General features: G+C 37.6%; 3 protein-coding genes across 4 annotated transcripts; 1 reads left to right on the forward strand and 2 right to left on the reverse strand.

Annotated features, from left to right (window-relative positions):
- Positions 1-461: 461 nt before the first annotated feature.
- tktb (transketolase b) lies at positions 462-9,321 on the reverse strand. Its single transcript, XM_063015296.1, has 14 exons — positions 9,117-9,321; positions 6,835-6,952; positions 6,598-6,711; positions 6,346-6,443; positions 6,061-6,252; positions 5,776-5,903; positions 5,369-5,565; positions 3,848-4,012; positions 3,103-3,259; positions 2,859-2,989; positions 2,462-2,545; positions 1,927-2,023; positions 1,676-1,795; positions 462-1,131 (listed from the first exon to the last, which is right to left on the reverse strand). Exons 1-14 carry the CDS (start codon positions 9,221-9,223, stop codon positions 959-961), a joined length of 1,881 nt encoding a protein of 626 aa, XP_062871366.1. The 5' UTR covers positions 9,224-9,321; the 3' UTR covers positions 462-958.
- A 1,028-nt stretch (positions 9,322-10,349) lies between these two features.
- Positions 10,350-14,595, reverse strand: lrrc23 (leucine rich repeat containing 23). 2 transcript variants are annotated; one of them, XM_063015595.1, is made up of 8 exons: positions 14,575-14,595; positions 14,029-14,129; positions 12,912-13,021; positions 12,553-12,815; positions 12,112-12,242; positions 11,894-12,030; positions 11,457-11,649; positions 10,350-10,970 (listed from the first exon to the last, which is right to left on the reverse strand). In XM_063015595.1, exons 2-8 carry the CDS (start codon positions 14,125-14,127, stop codon positions 10,935-10,937), a joined length of 969 nt encoding a protein of 322 aa, XP_062871665.1. In that variant the 5' UTR covers positions 14,128-14,129; positions 14,575-14,595; the 3' UTR covers positions 10,350-10,934. The 2 variants fall into 2 exon arrangements, with proteins under 2 accessions (XP_062871665.1, XP_062871666.1); XM_063015596.1 differs by lacking the exon at positions 14,575-14,595 and adding an exon at positions 14,376-14,385.
- A 4,386-nt stretch (positions 14,596-18,981) lies between these two features.
- Positions 18,982-22,181, forward strand: LOC134333902 (dual specificity tyrosine-phosphorylation-regulated kinase 4-like). Its single transcript, XM_063016067.1, has 11 exons — positions 18,982-19,113; positions 19,497-19,630; positions 19,841-19,972; positions 20,075-20,213; positions 20,330-20,411; positions 20,490-20,662; positions 20,754-20,808; positions 20,901-21,030; positions 21,123-21,236; positions 21,518-21,764; positions 21,886-22,181. The coding sequence occupies exons 1-9, from the start codon at positions 18,982-18,984 to the stop codon at positions 21,193-21,195; spliced, it is 1,050 nt and encodes a 349-aa protein (XP_062872137.1). The 3' UTR covers positions 21,196-21,236; positions 21,518-21,764; positions 21,886-22,181.
- The last annotated feature ends 1,329 nt before the right edge of the window (positions 22,182-23,510 follow it).

The raw sequence follows: 23,510 nt of genomic DNA on the forward strand, positions 1-23,510 counted from the left end.
GCCATTTAAAAGCTAGTACTGTCCCGATTGTTTTAGCTTTGCAGTCAAGATTTTTTAATAGATTGGTCTTCTTGCTCGGGTTGTAATAATTAAGCAGTTTAAAGGTTCATACGTCAACTGATTAGGGATAACTCTGCAGTCAACTTGGGGGAGGGGGGGACCACAAACAATCTTAACCCTTTACGTTAAGGCTAACCAATCAAAAAGTAATGACAGTTGTAGATATTTTGGGTCTTTGTGCATTAGCATAGCCAAGACTTTACTTATAATACAAGAGACATGGGAAGAAGGTAGTGATTAAGCATTAGCACAAAAAAAAAAAGCTTATACATACCTTGCAATAAACCAGCCATTCCCTAGAGTTACAAAATACTTCAAATTGCTATTAGAATAGCTCATAATGACTACCAAATTTTGGGTACTATGACCAATCTAAGGTACAGACAAGACATGAAACATGCTGAGGGGTTGTGACCAGTTCTTTATTTTGAAGGCTTGTAAACAAGATAAGTTTACAGAACAACAATCTGGATATCTTAGTAACATGATGCACAAATAGGTACATCACAGACACAATAAGCTGCATCCAGTAGCTTACAAAACACAACCAGAGCTATTCAATAATCCCTCTCAAGCACCTGTTGGAAATGCTAAACCAAGTGTAACTCTATATTACCATTCAAAAGACTATCTTGTGACAAGGAATGTGATTTAACAACCATGTTAACAGACAAGGATAAGACTTATGAGGAACACCAATTCTGGAATGCTGACAAAGTTAAGTGTCAGTGATGTTACAGGTACTGGATTCTGATTTAATTAATGAAATGTTGTTACTGCCTGCAAGAATGGAATAGGCTCTTTTAAGCAAACACAGCCAAAATGAAAAACATTTTTAAATGCTTCAGGTTGGGAAACAAACCGTCATACGGGAGAAATGTTTACACAGTGAAGGGTTTCAGTTGGCAAAAGTGCATCTAACTGCAGTTACAATGGAATTTGCACTGATGCCAAACATCTCGAGCAACTCTTGGGATTTGCCACTCCGGGGAACACGGCTAACAGCCAGCCGATGGACCACGATGCCAGGCTCCTCTGCCACTGCTGCCAGGACAGCCTCACCAAGACCACCTGCACACAAAGTGAGATATTACAAACATGACTAGCATGCTATTACTAAGTATGACAGAAGTGGGGAGGCATTTGAACAGGTCAAAGCTAGAACTCTCAGTTTCTTAAAATATCTAATCTAGACCAATATATAGTCAGACTCAGAATAGGTCGTATTGGCAACAGCCAAATAAAATCTACATTATATTTAGTAGATCTCCAATAAACACACACCTTATGAAAAAGTAAGCGATTGTTATACAAGAATAGGAACAGACAACATTCAGTTAAAAAGTGGGGGTGTGTACAATGGCTTTAGTTTATAAATGTAAATCAGTGTCTATTATTTTAGTTCTTTACAATTCGTCCATATAATGCAGAGCACTGCTACTTTCTACTATTTTTAAATATCTTAGCTTAAGAGGAAGAGGCTTCCATCACCCCTTTATACAGAGCAATTTTAACTGATGTTGCTGGTTGATGTCTGTAATGATTGACACATTCAGATGCCCAAAAAGATATGTCCACCTGTTCAGTTCAAACAGTAGTCAGGAATAGTGCTTACCCTCTTTGTAATGATCCTCCACTGTGATCACTTGGCCTCGAGTGGCACGAGCACTAGCCACAATTGTGGCAGCATCCAAAGGCTTAATAGTGAACGGGTCGATCACACGAATGTTCACACCTGTAGAAGACATGAAAGTCTTAAGATTCTGCATCTTGTTCTACAAAACTGCACATCTTCCACAAAGACATTTAGGCAGCATCAGGCATTTGCCTTAATTGCCTTGATTGGTCAGTAGCCAGCACTCTAACCTTCTTTGGCCAGAATGTCATGTGCAGCGAGAGCCTCATGCAGAGTCACACCAGCTCCAATCACAGTCACTTGATCACTACTAGACTGGCGCACCACCTACAGGACAAAAAGTGAATAGTAGCAGTGAATCAGAAAATGTTAAATACAAAAACAGACATGAAATGCATTTAAATGTTTGCAGAGGTTACATCCTGTATATAAAATAACGAGTGGCCAGCATTTTAGGCATGGGAATAGGATAAGCAAGTCATCAATGACTCAGTAAGGTAAGGCAACAAGATCCTTTATTATTAAGCTAACAAAGCATTTAAATTTATTTATTGGGGGTGGAGAATAAAGTTAAGCCTGGCTTTATATAAGCTAATGCTCCAAGTAGAAGCCAAAACCAGGCTTCATTATCTTTGCACGTCATTTCCAAGCCTTACTAAGTTGTGGCCACACATTAGGAACTCGTCCCCATGCGCTAATACATAATTCTGTATTCCCCCTAAATGTTTTTTTTTGCTCCTGGTTTTATAAAATTTGAGTACTGACCTTAGCTTGGCCAATTTTGAATTTTTCCTCTGGCTCATACAGCACTGCTGTGTCTGGCCGGCTGGTCCGGATGAAGCAGATACCCTGAAAAAAAGTTGTAAACACTTAAAACTACTTACAGAAGTTAGTTTCCATAATATAGTGCCTTATCAAACAAAGACATGGCATAGGAATTCAAATCATTCAGTAAAGCAGACTTTGTAATAACACCACAAAGATACAGTAATCAAGTAAGGTAAGCTTTTAGCCAAAGAACCTTACAATATTTTGTGTGTGTGTTCGATCAAATCAAAATCCTCAATTTCTTTTCTTGAACTTTTTCCTTTGAGGCGATAGAGAGAGAAATGGAGACCATGACTGAGGTTCTATTTCAATAATGACAATTTGTGGTCATTACCTTGGTATTAGCTGCTAACTCTACAGCTCTTTCAGTGGACACTCCATCGCTAGGGTAGAACACAGTGCATGTTGGAATAGCACGGAACATCGCAAGATCCTCCAAAGCCATCTGAGAGGGGCCATCCTCACCTAAGCACATAGGTTAAAATTACAGAAGTTAAAAATACACAAGGCAAATATACAAGTCAAACAAAACAAATAAAACTAATTTGTTTATGTAGAGGAAAATAGGAGGTTCTTACCAATAGAAACACCACAGTGAGAGCCTACAAGGTTGACGTTAGACTGGGAAATGGCGGCCATTCGAATTTGGTCATAGGCACGCGACAAGAAAGCAGCAAACGTACTGGCAAATGAGACGGTGCGGTCACGAGTGGCACAACCAATAGCCACACTCACCTACACAGCACAGGAAGGATAAAAACTAGTCAAAAAACTTCAACCACATAAAAAGATTGACTTCATTTCAAATATTAGGGTCTTAAAATTCCAGTTCTAACCACTAAATAATCAGGTTATTATCTGAAAAGCTGAATGTCAATCATTAAGTAAGGAACCCACCAAACTATGCTGGACCCTGGCCCTTCATGACTACAATTGGGAAACCTTGCTCTATGTGAAATGCATAATGTCACATGCTATTGAGCAAACACTATGCAGTGATTACCAAATAGGGATTTGTGCAAGAAAGTGCAAATGTTAAGAGGTTACCAAACTTAAAGCTCAGAGTCAAAGGGCAGAAGATTTCTACTACCCAAATTTAAACCTAGCCACTGAAATATTTGCAGGAACTAAAGTAGTCAGTTAACAAAAAAGACAGACATTTATCTTTGATTAATTACATGCTTGTAGCTCTAATGTAGCCAAACAGTGCAGAAACTACACATAACCATATATGAAAATCCATCAGCTGTGCATTAAAATAAATGAACACAAGAAGAGGTCATGTCCTGTTATAATGACATTTGTACACAAAGGGCTACACACCATGTTCTGCTCAGCAATGAAACACTCGATGTAGCGATCAGGATGGGCTTTCTTAAAGATCTCAGAAAAGGTGGAGTTTTTAGTATCTCCATCCAGAGCCACAACACGTTGGCTGGCATCTCCCAGCCTCTTCAGGGCAACACCATAAGCTTTCCTGGTAGAGATCTGTTCAAAGACATCAAATCCAATAAAATACTTAGTTAAAAAAAAAGGCACAAACACAGACACACAAAGTGAAACGTATTAACCAGAGCGGTAGAGAGAACAGAGTGGCGACACTCCCATAGGGAACCATTGGAAAGGGGGCGGGACATATTTTCTGTGCAGCTTCTGGGTTGTGGAGCTCTGTATAGTTCCAAATGTCCCATAGAGCCCCATTCATTTTCACTACTTATCAAGCATTTTAGCTGTTTGTTGCTTTGTTTAAAAAAATAATGAATTTGATGTCATTAATATACTTACTGTTATTGTTTAGCATTTGCTCAGCACTAAATGTTACATGTTTATCTTAATTAATAGGTATAACTGAATTTAGCTTAGTCAGTTAAGCTAAATTATTGACACGAGTCTTTTCACCTAAAATTGATTAATTAAAAGTTGATTAATCAAGAGTCTTGTTACAGAAATGATAATAAAACATCAGAGCCATAATAAATCATGCTACTTTTACTTTCATTCTTAAGTACATTTGAAGGTAAATTTAGTTTAGTACTTTAGTGGAGGTAAAGAGTATTTTACTTTTATTACTACTTTTACTGGAGTAATATTTCACCTTGGATATCTCTACTTCAACTCAACTACATGGTTTGTGTACCTTGTCCACCACTTACATTAGACAAAATGAACTAGTGCATATTAATTATGAATTAATTCATGTATTACATGTAGGAATAAATTATTACTTACTCATGAAATAAGACATGAATGAATGCTATTTCATGTACCTGCACTATAATGTTAAAGGTATTGGTACGGTAGTGTGTTTATGAATCTGTTCATTTAGTGCAGGTAAACCTTATGAATCCAGCCACATGGCTTAGTGTTTAACCAAAATGATTATTATTATTATTATTATTATTATTATGAATCCTCGGGAAAGTGAAGGGAGATTAGTTTATGTAAAAAACAAAACATAAACTGTCTAATCTCTGTACTGTATATTGTCTCTACTACTTAATGATATGGCATTATGTAATGTATGCTAATATAATGTACTATGTGTTAACAAGAACGACCTATTAAGTCATTATAAACATCAATCTTCCACTTCATATACCAAATTGATATTAAAGCAGATGCAGTAGTAAATGTAAAGGCAGGTGAAAATACCCAGAAATTGTACAAATGTTTATTATTTAATGTTTAATATTTCACTCACTGCTGCCTGTCCCATAGGAGAACATGACAGCGCCGGGTTTGTTTGGAACTATTGGAGAGTTACATAAACCACGTGACGGCGAGATCAAGGAGTGTCGCAACTCTCTCTATCTACGGCTCTGGTATTAACCATATACTAATTACCTTGTCTCTAAGTTTGTATTCTGGAGGTGAGGGCAGATGGATGGGACTGTGGTCTACAGGAGCGGCATCCTCATTTGGCAAGTCAGGCTGTAGGAGTTTAGGGGAAGCCTGGATCCGTTTTTCCAGTTCATTAATTAACTCAGCTACACGGTCCTTAGGAATGGGCTTGCCATGCCAGTTATCCATATCCTCAATGTCTAAAGCCACAGACACAAAGCAATAAAGCAAAATTCAATGTTTGCATAAAACTGTATGTATACTTCATATATTAGAAGTTCCTCTGCTGTTATTTTCTAAAAGCAAGACGGTTCAAATCTCGCACATACTGGAACCATTAACATTACTGGTTTCAATAGCGGAGTTAGTGTTTAAGTGATAACAGGTTTTCCGACAACATTGCAACTTACTTTTAAGGCCTTTGCCCTTGAAAGTTTTGGCGATGATGGCAGTGGGCTTTCCTTTGAAGTGTTCAGCATTCCACAGTTCCTTACACAGCTCCTCCACATCATGGCCATCTACCACACAGGTATTCCAGCTAAAGAGAAACACACATTACATTGTGCTGAATAATTGACAATGAAATAAAGTCAACTGAAGTCAAGCTCTAAATTATTTACACAATTATGTAATTTTAATAAGGAATTATGCAAAGTAAATCATTTGCAAAATAAAAATGAAACAATGTAAGTCACCCAAAAGCTTTGCAGCGGTCCTGGTATGTTGCCATGTCATGCTTTAATGGTGCAGCTTCACTCTGAGCCAGACGATTTACATCCAGGATAGCCACCAGGTTATCAAGACCATAGTGGGATGCAAAAGCCATGGCTTCCCACACTGACCCCTCTGAACACTCACCATCTCCCAGCAGGCAGTACACACGGTAGCTAAACAAAAGATTCGAGATAGGTCATTGTTGATTTACTTATAACTAATTAACAACTAGATGATCACAGAATCCAATGGAGCAGCTAATATACCTTGATTTGTCAAAGTATTTTCCTGTGTATGCCATCCCACATGCAGCTCCCAGACCCTGACCCAGCGAGCCTGTGGCCACATCCACAAAAGCCAATTTCTGGGAGAAAAAAAGAAAATATTAGGTAGCACACACTAAAAGAACTGATCATAATAAACATCTAAGGTGTACTGTACATGGTAGGTGGCAGGTAAAATCAACACACACATAGATATAAGCAAGCCCAGTGTCATAGTCCACCACTGTTACTCACAGGGGTAGGATGTCCTTCAAGTTCACAATCAATCTTGCGCAAATTGAGTAGGTCAGCTTCCTTGACATAACCAGCCTCTGCCCAAGCAGCATACAATATGGGAGCAGCATGACCCTGGGATATGAAGAAAATAAATCTAGTTCATACAACAATTTACTAAAACTTCAAAAAAACACTGAACAACAGGTGAAAAAAGAGGTATTAACCACAGAAAATGTTGGTTTGTCTGAAGCTTACCTTAGACATGACAAAGCGGTCATTGCAGGCATTGCGGGGGTCCTCAGCTTTGTAACGCATCGTATGGAAGAAGAGTACTGACATTATTTCCGCTGCACTGCAGCATGATGTAGGGTGCCTGCACATGAGACAGTCTGTCATCAATTCAAATCCTGTACTAACTTTGTACTATATATTTTAAATGTTATACATTGTTGTGCTCAACCTGATTCACCATATTTAATCTAGTAATCATTTCAAAATGTAGCAAAACTGGCTGAGCACAGGAAGAAGTACTAAACCTTGCAGAGCAGGGGTACCCCTGTAACACCATTTAACACTAAGCAAATTAACAATTAACTATGTGCTCGAACATTGCCACAAGTAAGAGACACAAGCATGCAGGTTATCAGCATACTGTCAAACTCGCACTTATTAAATTGTAATTGTATTACATTGACGGTAGTTGCAGATTACACTGCCCCTCTGTGGGTTTTCTGTGTTTAAAGCACACTAACATGGCATCATTACATTAGAGAAGTGATAATTTGGCTGCACATGTAAGTTGCATATTTTACACAGTTAATAAGCTTAATACTTGATTATCAGTGTGAATAAGAAAATACAAGCACTAGAGATATATGTTCCAACCAACGACATTTGCAATTCAGCTTTTCCGAAAACACAATGTTTAAAGTTCAACCTGTGCAAAACGCATATGTTTATAGAACTGAGGGGGCAAAGTCACTGATGTTAGACTATTCACAAGGCTGAAAAAGTCTGCTGTTTAGACCCATCTCCCACACACAAAACACACAGACGTTGAAAAGCCATTTCCAAATTGCAAAGGGAGCAAAGAGAACCATGAAATGCTTCAAGTTAGTAAACTGGAAACCAACCATGCAAGTCAGTTGTTCAGGTGTAGTTAATTTCAAAAGACCAACATGAAATGCATGCCTATTTTTGTTATTCCAACACAGCTTATAAATATACAACCACATAACATCACATTAATGCATTACCCTTCTGGTTTTACAGACTTTTAACCTGAAAAAGTAAAATGATAAGTTACAAAAAAAACTTGCATAAACAGGAAGAAAGTAAATTAAAAAAACAGATGCGGTGTCATCTCTGCATAGGTGTTGAAGGAAGTGAAATGTATAATAATCCTACCATCCCTTGAACCATAAAATGAATGAGGAAGAATTAAAAGGAAATAGGAAATACATTTACTGTAATCTAGAGAATAGTTTTGGCTTATTGCAGTAGAATGGAATTTACTACAGTTATAACTAAAGAAAATGTCCAAACATAAGCAAGACTTTTTATTAGCATAATTCAGGATTAAACTGTATAAAATATTTCCTGAAAAGAACTACTAGAGGTTATGCATGAGGAATGGCAGCAGGCAAAGCTCTGGTGGATTGGTGCCCCATTCAGGGTATTCCTGCCTTGTGCCTAGTGTTAACCAGTGGAAACCAGGATAAAGTGGTTGATGAAATTAACTTATCCGAATGACACACACACACACACACCACACACACCACAAACACCACAAACACACACACATGTATACCTAATCTAATAAACAGGAAGTTTACGGTAGTTTCACTTTATACACCAGCTTTTGAGATTAGTGTATGCAGTACCACTAATAGTTAATTTGCTTCAAATTCTGGTAGCACTGTAGCTGAAATACTCATCGATTCTGCCTCAAATAATAAGAAATAAAAAAGGAAATGAACTGGTTTCGTGATCTCTAACTGGGACCATGAGACATCCAGACCAGGGCCTGAACATGAATCCTGTTAGTGAAAGTAGCGACTGCTCCATGCAGCAGGGATCACGTGCTTCTGTCTAGACAGAAAGGAACAAATCTATCAACTTCACTCGAGAGCTCGTAAACAGTTCCCTACTTTATTACTTTCTGCGTGTCACATATAACTGCTACAGGTTAATACATTAACTACTTAAACTGGATAAGCCAAGTTTTACTCCAGCACTTTGCGGCCTGGGTTTGGTTAGTCTAGGAAAGCCTAACAACGCGGAAGATTTGACCTGATCTGCATCTAGCCTAGCATCCACAGTTACTCAACTGAATGAACTATGCACATGGGCTGCAGAACCGCGTTAGCTAACAACCCCTAGCTTTGCATTAGCCTGCATGACATGCAGAATTTACCAAACATAGAACATGTTACCTTAAATGTAAAAAAAAAAAAAGTTTCTAAGCGGCTGTAAATAGACCACACAAGTAAACAGCATTAATTTACTAGCTTGTTTGCTAACTGCACAAAACTTACCCTGAATTTGAGGCGCATGTTGCCTTAATTGAGTGAATTCTTAGCTTATTAGCAATATTTTTAAGTCCTTGCAGTGTTTTCTCGTCAGGCTTGTGGTAGCTCTCCATGTTTGAAGATGTTTAATTAAGGCTAAAGGGTGTATTAACTGAAGTTATGAGGTTATTAGTGATATTGAGGGGGAAACCAGAACGCGGGCCGATTACGTGCTGGTGCACAAGCTTATAAGTAAAGCGCTGCAGTTAACCCCGCCCACAGAGTGTTCTGATTGGCTATAACGTCGTGGCGAGACGTCAATCTGTCTTACACAAGCAGGTCGTTTAAAAAAAAATAAAAAAGAGAAGTCAATATTCTGCTGTCGTCATTTTAAATGAAATAGAGAGTAAGCCATGAACACAAACTGCACATTAGAAAATTGTGCATCTTGTGGTAATTGTAAATATTAGTTTTATTTTTCTAGAAATTTAAAAATAAGAGAACAACAATAGTGTATTGTTTTCACTATCACACTTGTCACTGCCATGATGAAACACCAACACCCATGTGTGTTCACTCCAGTATTACATTTCCATTGACTACATAGTCGGATTTCATTAGTCACATCAACCTGTCTCTTTCAAAGAAACCAGAATGAGGACACAGCATGAGTCAACAAGGAAGAGGTGAATTTTGCTCTCTCATTCTTACTTAGGGGGAATGAGAGTGTGATTTCCACATCAGATCAAATACAGCCAATGCTTCGTATGATGAAATAAAAAAGAGAAAGATCAAATAGCATAAGAGAACTCTCATTATTGTATCATTAAACCCTTTATTAAAAAGTTACTAATGAAGCAAAAAGGCACAGTTAAAATGAATGTTCCAAAAAAATTAAGAAGTATTATAAATCTAGGTGAAATTTTTAAAATGTACTCAGTAACACTATGAAACGGTGGTGCTGTCGACTCAAGAATCAAAAAGCTCCCAGTATTTTTCAGGGCCCACATTCAGGGCCCTCTTTAATAGCTTAATAACTTACTGCTTAATCATGGTCAAGGTCACTATGACAGGAATGCACCAGTTTGACAAACTATTGAAAGCCAACATACATGCACACATTTACTCATTTAGTTACAACTAAAGGGCAATAGACAATAAAATAACCAATCTGCCTTCTGCATGTTTTCGAAGATGGAGAAAACCAGAAAGAAAACAAATTCCTTAATCATGTTTTGAAGGAAAACCTTTAAAAGTATGCTTTGTGTACTTTTTAATGTACATAGAGCCTTTTGGAGAAACTATTAGTCAAACACACACTCAAAAAGGCCTGGCACACAATCAACACTTCAATTCACTCCATAAGTGTTAAATGGGGTTGAAGTTGAGCTATGTGCAGGGCACTGGAGTTACTCCAAGTGAAATTCATCATACCATGTCTTTATGGACCTTACTTTGTGCACAATCATGAAAAAAGCATTATATTGGGGAACAATGGGTGTGGCTCAAACACCTGATCTCACCTGATTAGGAAGATTTCCACATGCTTTGGGCCATATAATGTAAAAAAAAATTACACACAGGGCATTACATTTAAGGAACTGAAGTTGGCAATGAATGTTTAATGTTTGTTTAATATTTTTTTAATATTCAACAGTGTTTTCAAAAAGACACTATTGTAAGAAAACAAACATTATAATCAAATTATTAAACACTGGATATGTCCAAATGAGTAAAACAAAAATGTAAGGTAAGTACAGAGTACTGTTTCTAAAATATACATTGAACTTTGGTTGTGCACTATGGAGCATAGGTATGCTATTTCTTTTGTTCTTCTGGTCACATTTAATAATCCTCTTGTCCTGTGGAATCTCGAAATTCCTAGAAGTGCAGATAAATGACAATTACTTTATACAATTATTCATATTTATTTCATAAATTTAAAATCATGTTATCACCACAGTTACAATAAACAAATACACCATAAACCATTCTCAAATGACCTTAATCCTTCAGTGCAAATAAACTATATGGACAAGTATTGGGACACCCCAATCTCATTTTTAATTCATGTGTTTTATCTGCAACAACTGCTAACAGGTGTAATGAATCAATTATATGCTTCCAATTTTGCAGCATCAGTTTAGGGAAGGCCCTTTCCTGTTCCAGCATGACTGTGCCCCTATAAACAAAGCAGCTTTGGAATGAACACCAATTGACCAACATCAGTGTCCAGCCATACAAAAGCAACGACATGTCAAACAAGCTCAGGTCAGGTGTCCAAATACTTTTAGCCATATAGTGTATCACTATTCATTCCATATTTAGCTAATACTGTAGTAAAAATATGTATACCAAGATTTTTACCTGAGCCTCAGCTCGTTCCTCAGAAGAGACTGAATCCTTATCTAGTCTATCAAGAAGTGGTAGACGTGAGAGAACACTAAGCCGGTAATCATCCTTCTCTGAGAGAGGATTCTCTGCTAGCACCAGGACCCGCAGTGTCTGTGCAACGCTCATCAGGCTCTGCAATGCCTGCTGGGAAGATACCAAGTTGCCCCTTTAGGGGAAAAGAAAGAAAAGAGTTAGCAGAACTTACAAGTTAAGTCTTTGCTAGATTATTTTAGGTGAATCAAATAAATTGATACTTAATATTACTTTTTGTTGTTAAATTTTGTTTTTGTGGTAATAATATTATGTTTATGCATTTTCCCCCAATTTTACTGCCAATCTTGTTGTTTCCAATTAACCAATCACATTTTTTCTTTATGGGTGTGCAATGAGGTGCAGTATCTGCTATGTACCTTAAATTAAGATACTGCAGAGATTTCATACTGTGGCAGATTCCATCAAGTGTCTCCAACTGGTTGTCTCTGAGGTGAAGGGTGGTTAAACGCTCCAGTTTCTCCAGACCTTCCAGTCGATTTATCTTGTTTTGGGCCTAGACAAAGTTTAGATTATTGCAGAACAATAATAGTTAACTTATATAAAATTATATTGTTAGTGAATTTATTGAACTTACCAGATAAAGCCGGCGCAAGTTGGGGAGGTAAATACCATCTGTAGTTTCCAAATTGTTTCCTCTTAGCTCAAGAGAAACCAGGTTGGTCAACTTGTGATGTTCAAGGCCGGACACTGTCTGAATGACATTACCTAAGAAAGAGCATTACATTACATTTGCACACAATTATTTAATATGATTATTATTTCCATGTAAATCCAGCATAGTTCAATGTAAAATGCAAGTTTGGAAATGCTAAATCTTAAGGTGGCATGGCATTGACAAACTCATTGTTTGGTGTTTATTCAATCAAATATCAGTTTCAGAATAGTACAGCAAAGTTTTACTAATTAAGCATATTTCAAGAGAAGAACGACATCTGGAAATAACATTCTTCTAAAACATTATGTGAAGGTACAGTTTACTACAGTGCCACAGTGCAGATTAATGTGAATCACTAACCAATAAGATTAAGGTTTTCCAGCGCAGGTCCATCAAGACCCTTCATGTCGGTCAGGCGATTGGATACTAGACTGAGCCATTGCAGATAAGGTAGCTGACCCAGCTGCTGACCTTTAAACCCCTGAATCTGATTAGCATCTCCCTTTAGCCAAAGCAGCTGGGTTAAAGCAGCCAGTGGAGAGAGGTCCGTCAAATGATTGGAGGAGATATCCAGAAAACGCAGATGTACAAAGGAGCTCAGTAAGAGAATGTCTGTCAGACGCCTGGTTAAGCAATGATGAAAACAAATTACACAACAAATAGCCACTTCATGTGATATTTATCATTCAGTTTGGTTCTGCTTAGTCTCCAAAAATTACCTGTTTTTTAGGTCCAGCCTGACAAACGCGTGAGAAAGTCCATTACCTGTGCGGCACAATAAAGACAGACCTTGTGCTATCATGTCCTTCGTTAGTGAACAGGGCTCAATCTGAAAACAGAGTAAAGTTATAGTGTAAACATATACAGCTAAAGTCTAAGTTAACATATTAGGAAGGGACGTAAATGTCATGGTAGTCTTTATTAACTTTATTAAAATACTTTGCTTTTTATTTATGAGAAAATATACTGGGTCAGCAAAATACACACAGCAACTTACATTTACTCTATAGTCTATAATCTCACCATTGCTGAGATCTCAAGATCACAATTCAAATGACAGCTCTGCTATCTATGGCCTGCACCTAGAAAGACATGCCCAGGGGTGGAAAAACTAAAGGGATTCCACACTTTTATAGAAAGATATGAGGCTAAAATACACCCTGGACATAAAGCCAACCCCTTGAAGGCCATTACATACTTATTTATAGACCTGATTAGAGCTGCCATTTTACATACTAACATTTTGGATGTAATCATTTTTGGGAGAAATATTTTTTGATACTATTCAACATGTATTCCTTATTCTTTTCTTTATTTTCATTTATTTATCTTCAGTAACCATTTCATCCAGATATACATAGCGGGTCTAGAACACACTTCAGGTGTTACGCACATATACCCACTTTTGAGCCCAGATCTTCAGGTTGGCACAGTCACCAACGTGACACTGACCAGGATAAACCGGTAAGTGTAGATAAATAAATGAATCTTGTTTTTGTTGTAATTATAATTATTATTATTAAATGAGGGCGGCACGGTGGCTCGGTGGGTAGCACTGTCGCCTCACAGCAAGACGGTCCTGGGTTCTATCCCCAGGTGGGACGGTCCGGGTCCTTTCTGTGTAGAGTTTGCATGTTCTCCACATGTCTGCATGGATTTCCTGCGGGTGCTCCGGTTTCCTCCCAAAGACCATGACTGTTTTACATTAAACTTGTGAACTGATGAATCTTGTGTAACGAGTAACTACCGTTTCGGTCATGAATGTAATCTTAATAAATAAATAAATGAATAAATATTAAATTAGACTCTACCATCAACATGGTTAATAAAACTTACCTGATTCAGTTCATTATCTGTCTTTTCCTCATGATCATATTCTGTCTGCTCTTCTGCTTCCGACTCTTCGTCGACATCATTTTCATCATAATCTGACATCTCTGTAGAACTTGATTTAATTACCAGTCAGCTAATTAACTGTTCAGATTATCGTAGCAAAACTAGCACAACCCACAAACTAGCCAGTCTAGCTTCAGAGTTCGTTGGCTACCTAGTTAACAAACCCCACTTAACTAATATTAAACTGTATTAAATAAATATGTAATAAAAACTTAAATAAATATTATGTAAAGTATATATAACGTCTTGCTCTTCTGTTCAATCGTTTTAGAGATGTCGTTCATTACCGTTTCTGCTATCAATGTGTTTACATTGTTACCACGGTAACAGAAGGTAATGCCGAAAGCTCTACATAGTTCTCCTTGGCCTAGAAGCCTTCTAAACATGCCAAATTTCCACTGCACTTTTCCTTATGGTACAAAATGTTTTTAAACCCGTGATCCCACATTTACTGGTAGTTTTCATTGTAAAACTCCTATACTTTACCTGTTGCACGTTGCACTATGAACAAGCAGTTACAACGTATACACACTAGGGTGCGCTGTGACACTGTAGTAAAGTTTGTTTATTAGGATTTAAACGTCATGTTTTACACTTTGGTTACATTCATGACAGAAACGGTAGTCACTCATTACACAAGATTCATCACAAGGTTATATCGAACACAGTCATGGACAATTTAGTATCTCCAATTCACTGTGGGAGGAAACCGGAGCACCCGGAGGAAACCCACACAGACACAGGGAGAACATACAAAGTCCACACAGCAAGGACCCTGACCGCCTCACCTGGGGATCGAACCCAGGAACTTCTTGCTGTGAGGCGACAGTGCTACCCACTGAGCCAGCATGCCGTCCCAGTAATAAAGTGAACCTTGCTGATAAAAAGTTAAAATGCCTTACACTCTCTCCTACTATGTTGTGCTTTACTGTGTTCAAATAAAATATCCATCTCAGTGTATCTAGTTTTTGTCTACTATTTATTAAGTCACAAGCCACAAACAAAGATTATAGCAGTGCCTAAGTACCAGTAAACAGGAATAATACAGCAGTAATGAGGAATCATTTCAGCCATCCATTCCAACAGACACAGTCAACTGTGTCTGTGTGTAGGCCCCAGGCCATATGATAGCTTATCTGAGATTCAAACTAAAAAAAAAAAAAAAAAAAAACTTAAACACTGCTTCAGAAAATGAATCAACACAAAGCGAAAATCGGCCTGTTGTTGCTTATCACCCTCATTGGCAGAGGGGGCCGTCTAATCTTTTCACCCACCAGTGTTGGATTTTTACAGAAAACTTAACACATCTAAAGAATCATGTCTGCCTCTCTGTATTCCTTCAGCATGTGCCCTGGCACCTGAAACCAAACAATATGACTTACTTTTGCAGTGGCAAGAATTTTTTTTAACACAGCCTTCCCTTCCTCCGTGTCTGTACAGTGCCCAACAAGCTTTGTGGCCCCTGTGGGACTGAGACTCTTACTAGATGGCTTGCTCAACAGACCGCTGCACTACCCGAGCAGCTGTTTTGCTGATTTTTTAAAGTATAAGTATATAAACACATCTGTATATGGGTGCATCTTCTGCACATCTTAATGCATAATTACTGTTTGCTTTATAAATTTTGTTTTTCAAAAGTTTATTGTGCCACACACAGGGTTTATATGTTACATGGGGCTTTAATATGTTACATTTAGCAAATTAATAGAAATGTGCTTTAACATTTGCAGGCAAAAATGTTACTGTATATTAAAACTTGGTCCCTGTAGATAACTTATTTGAAAATCATGTAATTGTACTAGTGGGTGCTAACTTTTGCATACAACTTAAATGCTCAACACAGCCTTTATTTAAAACCTGTATTAATAACATTTATTCCTACTTAACAATAATATTTATTTATTTTTTAGGATTTTAACGTCATGTTTTACACAATTTGGTTACATTCATGACAGAACAGGTAGTTACTCGTTACACAAGATTTATCAGTTCACAAGTTTAATATCAAGCACAGTCATAGACAATTTTGTATCGCCAATTCACCTCACTGGGATATCTTTGGTCTGTGGGAGGAAACCGGAGCTCCTGGAGGAAACCCATGCAGACACGGGGAGTACATGCAAACTCCATACAGAAAGGACCCGGATCAAACCCAGGACCACCGTGTCGCCCACTTTACAATAATATTTCATCTTTAATACATGTGTGGCTTTTGTAAACAAAAATATTAATCTGCTGTTTTATTTCTTGAGTCTACAGCATTGTAAGGTTTTGCAAACGTTATGCTTGGTTCCATAGTTTTTGTTGAAGTATTGCAAACGTCCAGACATGCTGCCACCATTGAAATCAAAACCAGGGGCAACCTACTGTGTTAAGGCCAACCACCAAGCCTCTACACTTTTGCCCAACATCAGCAAGAAGGACCAGCTAAACAGCGTTTAAATTTTCAACATTTAGCAGACCCCTTTATCCAAAGCAATTTACAGTACTGTTACAGTATACAGTTTGAGCAATCTTCGCTCAAGGGCCCAACCTGGCAGCGGTGGGGCTTGAACCATTAACCTTCTGATTACTAGTCCAGTACCTTAACCACTAGGCTATGGCTATGATACAAATCCAGCACAAGCATTGTATTTGTATCATGTATTTTTTTAAATCCCAGTAAACTTGTTACAATAAAAGTGTTGTAATAATCAGCTTTATTTCTACAGTGAATACAATGAAAACACAGTGCAGACGTTATGCTTTGGTAACTAGTAGCTCGTTTATTGATAAGGGCAAGTGGTGCGCTACTGTGACGTCATAAGTAAACTCATCACAGCGTGGGACTGCTCACAGAACGTTTGTAATACTGTAGTTCATTTTCACTCACAGCTTTACTCGGAGTTCACAACAGTGCAGATTGTTAGATTAGAATAACAGTGTGGAAACGGATTTGAGTACTTGTAGCAATGTTTCCCACAATAGATAAAAAGGTAAGTAAATGCTTATCTGTTAGATCTGTTGTAATTTACGATTTAAAATAGTTTTTAACAGCGTGTTTTAATGAATTCAAGGTTTAGCTTAATATAAAGTAACCAGACATGTTCTGAATATATTTGTTCGCTAGGTTTTTAAGCTAGTGAAAGGTATAGGGAGTTATTTTGTGGACTACAATATACAGTAGATCCGCAGTATACGAAAAGAACACAGGCTCTTGGACAAGATGTCAAAGAGTCGACTCTTCGATTCAACGTTTGTGGTCTAAAACATATGGCCAAAATGAATCAAATATTGGAATCGACTCTGTAGTTTTCCATGAATTAGGCTACCTTTGGAGTCGACGCAAGCATTTCTAATATAAAGCGCGCTTATAATAAGCAAGCATTCGTCAAATCATCAAAATGATAATAAGTGCATAACATTAATGAGCAGAATTTAAAATGTATATGCCTATATAAGATAATCAATATTTTGGCACCAGCTCATTTATATGCTACTGTACTGTGACTCTATGTGTGACAAATTAATATTTATTTTGTCTCCACAGGGTGGGAGGTATGCTAACCCTGGAGTTAACAAAGTCCTGCAGCAGGTGAGACTCCTCTTTAGTGGTAATGCCAATCTTTAGGCAAAGTAAAGATATCCAATAACAAAATAATGCACCACCCGCAGCATTCATATCAGATAGGCCTGGTTGGGCACTTAACAGACACAGCTTGGGAAGGAAAGGGAGGGTGGAATGGAGAATCACCTCCTTGTCGCTTAAACAGTGAGTTTGGGCTATATGTAAGAATACAAAAAAGGCAGCAGCTGCAAACAATAATGACTTATTAATTTGTCTCATTAATAGTTTATGACAGTAAAAGTGTGCAAGGACTCATACATGTTTCTTTGCCTTGACAGAATTTAAAGTGTGTTGCCCTCCCACCGCTTAACATTTCACAAATTAAGCCTGCACATCGGATCCATCAGCAGCAGGTAAGCCCTCCCCTGTAGTATAACCCACTTATGTATACATTGGTAATCTGTGATTAGGTTTTGTCCATAACCACTTTATGCAAATGTATAGATGGAGTGGTAAATGTTTTATGTTATACTTATGTTCCTACCACATTTCTTGTTTCTTTAAAATTGCATATTTATTGCTGTATTTAGAGTGGAGTTAATAGCTTGTATGGTATTTGCTAGGAAACTATTCTGACATATTTACCTGTGATTAAAACTACATAAACCAGTAACCAGTGAGCATTGAATATTATCAAAAATATATTTGTAACACAAATAAGATGTTTTAGTGCTTGCTTTAAATTCTTTGCTTTTACAGGGTGGGAAATGCATCAACAAAGAGCATAACAAGCCTACACATCAGCCCCAAAAGCAGCAGGTGAGATCCTCAGTGGTATTTTCTTGGATCCTTCCAAACTGTTGTACAGAGAATACACTGTCTGGCCCAGAGCAGTTGCAACACATTTTAAGTAACAAATTACAGATTTTTTTTTAAAAAGGCATTAATTATGTTTTTTGCCTTCACAGGATGTGAAATTTAATGCACCCCGGCTGCTCAACGCAGTGCAAATCAAGCCTGTACATCATCCCTGCCAGCAGCAGGTAAGCCCACCTTGATGGTACAGCCCACTAATATATGCATCACTAAAGTAACTGGCAGGATATTCCCTTAACCATTAAACACCAGCTGGTTCCAAACATAGTGCACTGTCTAATGAATGCATTAAATGCTATAGTATGAAAAATGACAGTAATGATGTAATAATAAATAAAAGAATATCAACAACTGCAGTCAGCTACTATAGAGTCAGCTAAAATAGATTGAATAGTGCTGAAGCAAAATAACAGATTAAATGAAACTTTTCCATTGTTTTTATTGTATAGAAGTATTGCAAATGTCCAGACATGCTGCCACCGTTGAAATTAAAACCAGGGGCAACTCACTGTGCTAAGGCCAACCACCAAGCCCCTACAGTTTTGCCCAACATCAGCAAGAAGGACCAGCTAAACGACATTCAAATCCAGCACAAGCCTTATGTTTGTATCATGTATTTTTTTTATTTGTGTAAAGTGGTTTAACTTTTGTAAAGTGGTTACAAATGATAAAAGTACTGTAATAATCTGCTTTATTCCTACAGTGAATACAGTGAAAGCATAACATGCTTCTATTTCAGTCTGTTGCATGGTGGTTTTCGTCCACTGATTTTCAGTTTTAAAATCATAATTAAATAATCATTTAGTTGAAAGAATTGAATCTAATCCAAGTCAATTTAATCAATTTTAACCTTACGTTTAACCCTAAATCCAAGCTGTATGGAACCAAGCAGAATGCAATGAATGGTTTGATAATTATTTTTACAATTTAATCAATCAAGATTTTTAGACATTCACTACTATTACATTGGTTGTTGTGTTTGCAGGCTATTCATGATCATATCACGTACCGCTATGAGGTGCTAGAAGTGATTGGAGGAGGCACTTATGGACAGGTTTATAAGTGTCTAGATCACAAGACCAAGGAGATGGTTGCTGTTAAAGTCCTTCGCTTTGACAGGTGACCATATTAGACCCTATAGCGCATATATTTTATGATGTTGTTTACTTAATAATCAGATCGAACAAAATAGTCCTAATAATAGCTATGAATGCGCTAAATTTAAATCTTATTCACTTTGAATAATGTTACTGAATAATGTTCATGACAGTAATACTAATAACACTTTCTTAACTTTGCTGTGGTTGGAATAACTTTTAAACCTTTTAGTTCTATCACGACTGAACTGAAGATACTGAATTTCTTGAGAAAGAAGGACAAAGACAACTGCCACAACATCATCCAAATGAAGGAATACTTTCAATTCCGTAACCAGCTCTGCATCGTCTTTGAGCTTCTGGGGTGAGTGTGTTCGCATGTGTGAATAATCCTTGGACTAAAAACTTTCTATCTGTAAACGTAGATAGCACACAAGCTTGAACGTGCCACTGTCTGTTCCCTCAGGCCTAACCTGTATGACTTCATGAAGAAGAATAACTTTAAGGGTTTCGGCTTAGCTCAGGTTCACAAAATTGCTAAAGAACTGCTTAAGTGCATGAATATTTTGGAACAAGAGAAGATCATCCACTCTGATCTTAAACCTGTGAGTACATCAGTCATAAGGGAAGGGTATCATTAAACTGGCACAAGCTTAATGTTGGAGTTCTTTTGTAATGTAAGAGGCTCTTATCTTCAAATGATCATGTTTTCACTGTTAAGGAGAACATCGTACTGGAGCCAAAAAAACGAAATGGCATCAAAGTAATTGATTTTGGATTAAGCTGCTTCGAACATCTGCAAGGTAAGAAAAAACTTTAAAACATTTTCTTTTATTATTCAGTCTACCCATGTTTTACATCTTTTATCTCTTTCTCTGCAGAGGTCCCATGTGTCGGGACTCGAACCTACTGCGCCCCAGAAGTGATTGTGCGCAAGCGCTGCACGACTGCTATTGACATGTGGAGTCTCGCTTGCATCTTGTTCGAGTTGTACACTGGCCAGCCTCTCTTTTATGGAGAGGATGAGGGGGACCAAATGGCCTGCATAATGGAGGTATAAAACATTATTTATAAGCATAATTAGATATCCAGTACTTCTACAAATAAAAGCTTTCAAGCGCTTATGTTATTTTGAAATACATTAGGTTCTCGGAAATCCTCCAGCTGACTACAACTCTTCAAGAACGGAATTGTTCTTTGGTAAGCTCTTCCTGAAAAACATATTGTGAATTTGTAAATATATATAATATATATAAATACATTCTTTAAATATTTCATGTATTTTGACACAGACTCTATGGGACGACCCATCAGGAGAACAGACCTTAGTGGCAGACCAAGAGTTCCTGGCTCCCGAAATCTGGCCAACATGTTCCGTAGAAATGATGGGCTGTTCGTAGACTTTATTAAACGTTGCCTGACGTATGTGAGCACCAAGCAGTTTAATATGAGTGTGTAGTGCAGTGCAGGTTAACATCTATGTGTTTATATTTTGTGTCTATTGCTCTCTTTAGTTGGGACCCGAAGATGCGTCTCACTGCAAAGGAGGCTTTGCAGCATGAGTGGATTCGGAAGGGCCCTTATTAAACCCGGGCCATGACGTTTTGAGCAAGTCAACAACAGCACTGGTGAGTTTATTAGTTTGTTAGATGCGATTTGATTAAACAAAATATGTTTTATTCTTTTTGGGTAAAGCATATGGTGTTCACTTTCAAAAACAGCCTATAATATGAGTATCAGTTTCTGTTGTAGCGAATGATGAATGTATGCTTTTATTGTGTCTGTACTTGGTTGTCACCTTCATGTTGCCAGAAAAGACAAATTATCATCATTTCTGATTCCTCTAGGCATATCTGTAGTCTGGACACTAAATTACTGCATTTTCATCAACTGTTTTTTTTCTGGTCAGGGTCTCGGCAGGTCCTGTTTCACCAGGAAACCCTGATGCAAGACAGGAATACTCTGGACAGGACACCAATCCAGGCTTGACAGATAAGATCCTTTTATAAAAGATCAGTGGTTTGTTTGTATGTTTTACCTTTTTCCCTCCTAATAGGTGGGACCCTATAATGCATCTCACCATAGAGGAGGCTTTGTAGGATGAATGGATGCAGATCTATCCACATCGTTAGCTTTTTGGACCTGACCGAGCAGATGTAAGAAAAATGCACACAATTTAAATATTTTGTTGTTTTTCTGAACATTTAATTAGGAGTTTTCATAATTAAAACAACAATTTAGAAAGGTTTCCTATTGTGTTTTTACTACCCTTTATAGGTGGGAACGTTAAGATCCATCTCACCAAACTTAGCTGTACATAACCAGTGGAAAGCACTAAATCAAATGCCAGTAAAAAAACAAGGCCAACGAGTTTACACATCGTTAATCATCGCACATCGCACTTCTCTGGAACACAGAAGTGTCAACTCTACAGAGGAAATTGCAGCAGAGAACCACAGGCTATACAATCTTTCATCTGGAGGAATCAACACAGAGGACCTGGAATAAAATCCAGATGTAACATACACAGTTAAAGTTTTGTGTGCAAAAAAATGAATAATAAAGTAAGAATATGAGCTATTGAAGTGAGTTTTGTTTTGCAATGCAAATTACACATGAAGTCTACACTACATTTTTGAATGAAAAAAATGTACTTGGGACCGGTGTTTAGACAAGTTGCCAAATCCTGCATGTCAATTTTGACAAAAACCAGGTCAATTTTGTGTCTAGTGAGGGTTCTCAGGTGCTATGTAATAGCAAATGCCAACTGGTGGGTCAATGACTAGCTATTTTGTGCATTAGGCCAGGTCAGCATTTGTAAAGATGTGAATAATCTCTAAAGCTATATACATTTTCTTATACATTAATCCAAAAGACCTTGGGTCTGGGTTCAAATCTCAGCTGTGTTATTGGACAACAGGGCATGAGTTATGTCAGGTGGCCAAAGCCTTGTGGCGGATTGGCACCCAGTGTTTCACTGGTGGAACTGGACCCACTGCAACCATGCATATTATAAATGTATATTATAAAAGTACTCTAATAAACTGTATATGTCTATTACTTCATAAATTAGTTATGTTTTATTCCTGAGGACGTTCCTAATAATAAGACAAAGTTAAAAAAAAAAATAACCTAGGTGGAGAAACAATAAATAAGTCATGGATTAAATAACATGGATCCTAAGAAAATTGGGTTTGATCCTAGTCTCCAGTCACCGTATTCAAGACTTTTCTCCAGCTGCTCTAAATTGCCCCTAAGTGTGAATGAACGCATGAATTTGATTGTGTTATATTTACATTTTTAGCATTTAGCAGACGCTTTTATCCAGAAAAAGCAGCCCACTACTACTGAGATCAGAGTTCGAATCTCAATAGTAATTTGTAGCATTTAGCAGATGCTTTTCTCCAAGGCGAGTTACAATTATGACTGAATACAATTTGAACAATTGAGGGTTGAGGGCCTTGCTTAGGAGCCCAACAGTGACAACCTGGCAGTGGTGGGGCTTGAACCAGCAACCTTCTTATCACTAATCTACTACCCTAGCCGCTAGGCTACAACTGCCTCAATGGACAACTGCAGTTAACTAGTCGACAACTAGTCTGTATTCCTGCCAAGCAACAAATGTTTCCGTATGTATTCATTCAAGCTAAATTCATAGCGTATAATTGATCTACAAATCATGTACATATACATTTTCCGTAAGTAATGATTTGTTAATTTTCTTGGAAGGTGACTTAGTCTGCGCTTATTTCACGCAGCGTGTCCTTCATGAACGCACCCAAAGAGGGAACTCGTGACGTTCCTACATATTGTAAACACGGAAATGACATGTAGTAAGTGATGGTTTGCGTTACTTCGAAAATACTATAAATATTTTTGCCATTGTTCATTTGTATAGATAT

Source organism: Trichomycterus rosablanca, chromosome 19, assembly GCF_030014385.1.
Source record: "Trichomycterus rosablanca isolate fTriRos1 chromosome 19, fTriRos1.hap1, whole genome shotgun sequence".
In the NCBI taxonomy this organism is placed as follows: Eukaryota; Metazoa; Chordata; class Actinopteri; order Siluriformes; family Trichomycteridae; genus Trichomycterus; species Trichomycterus rosablanca.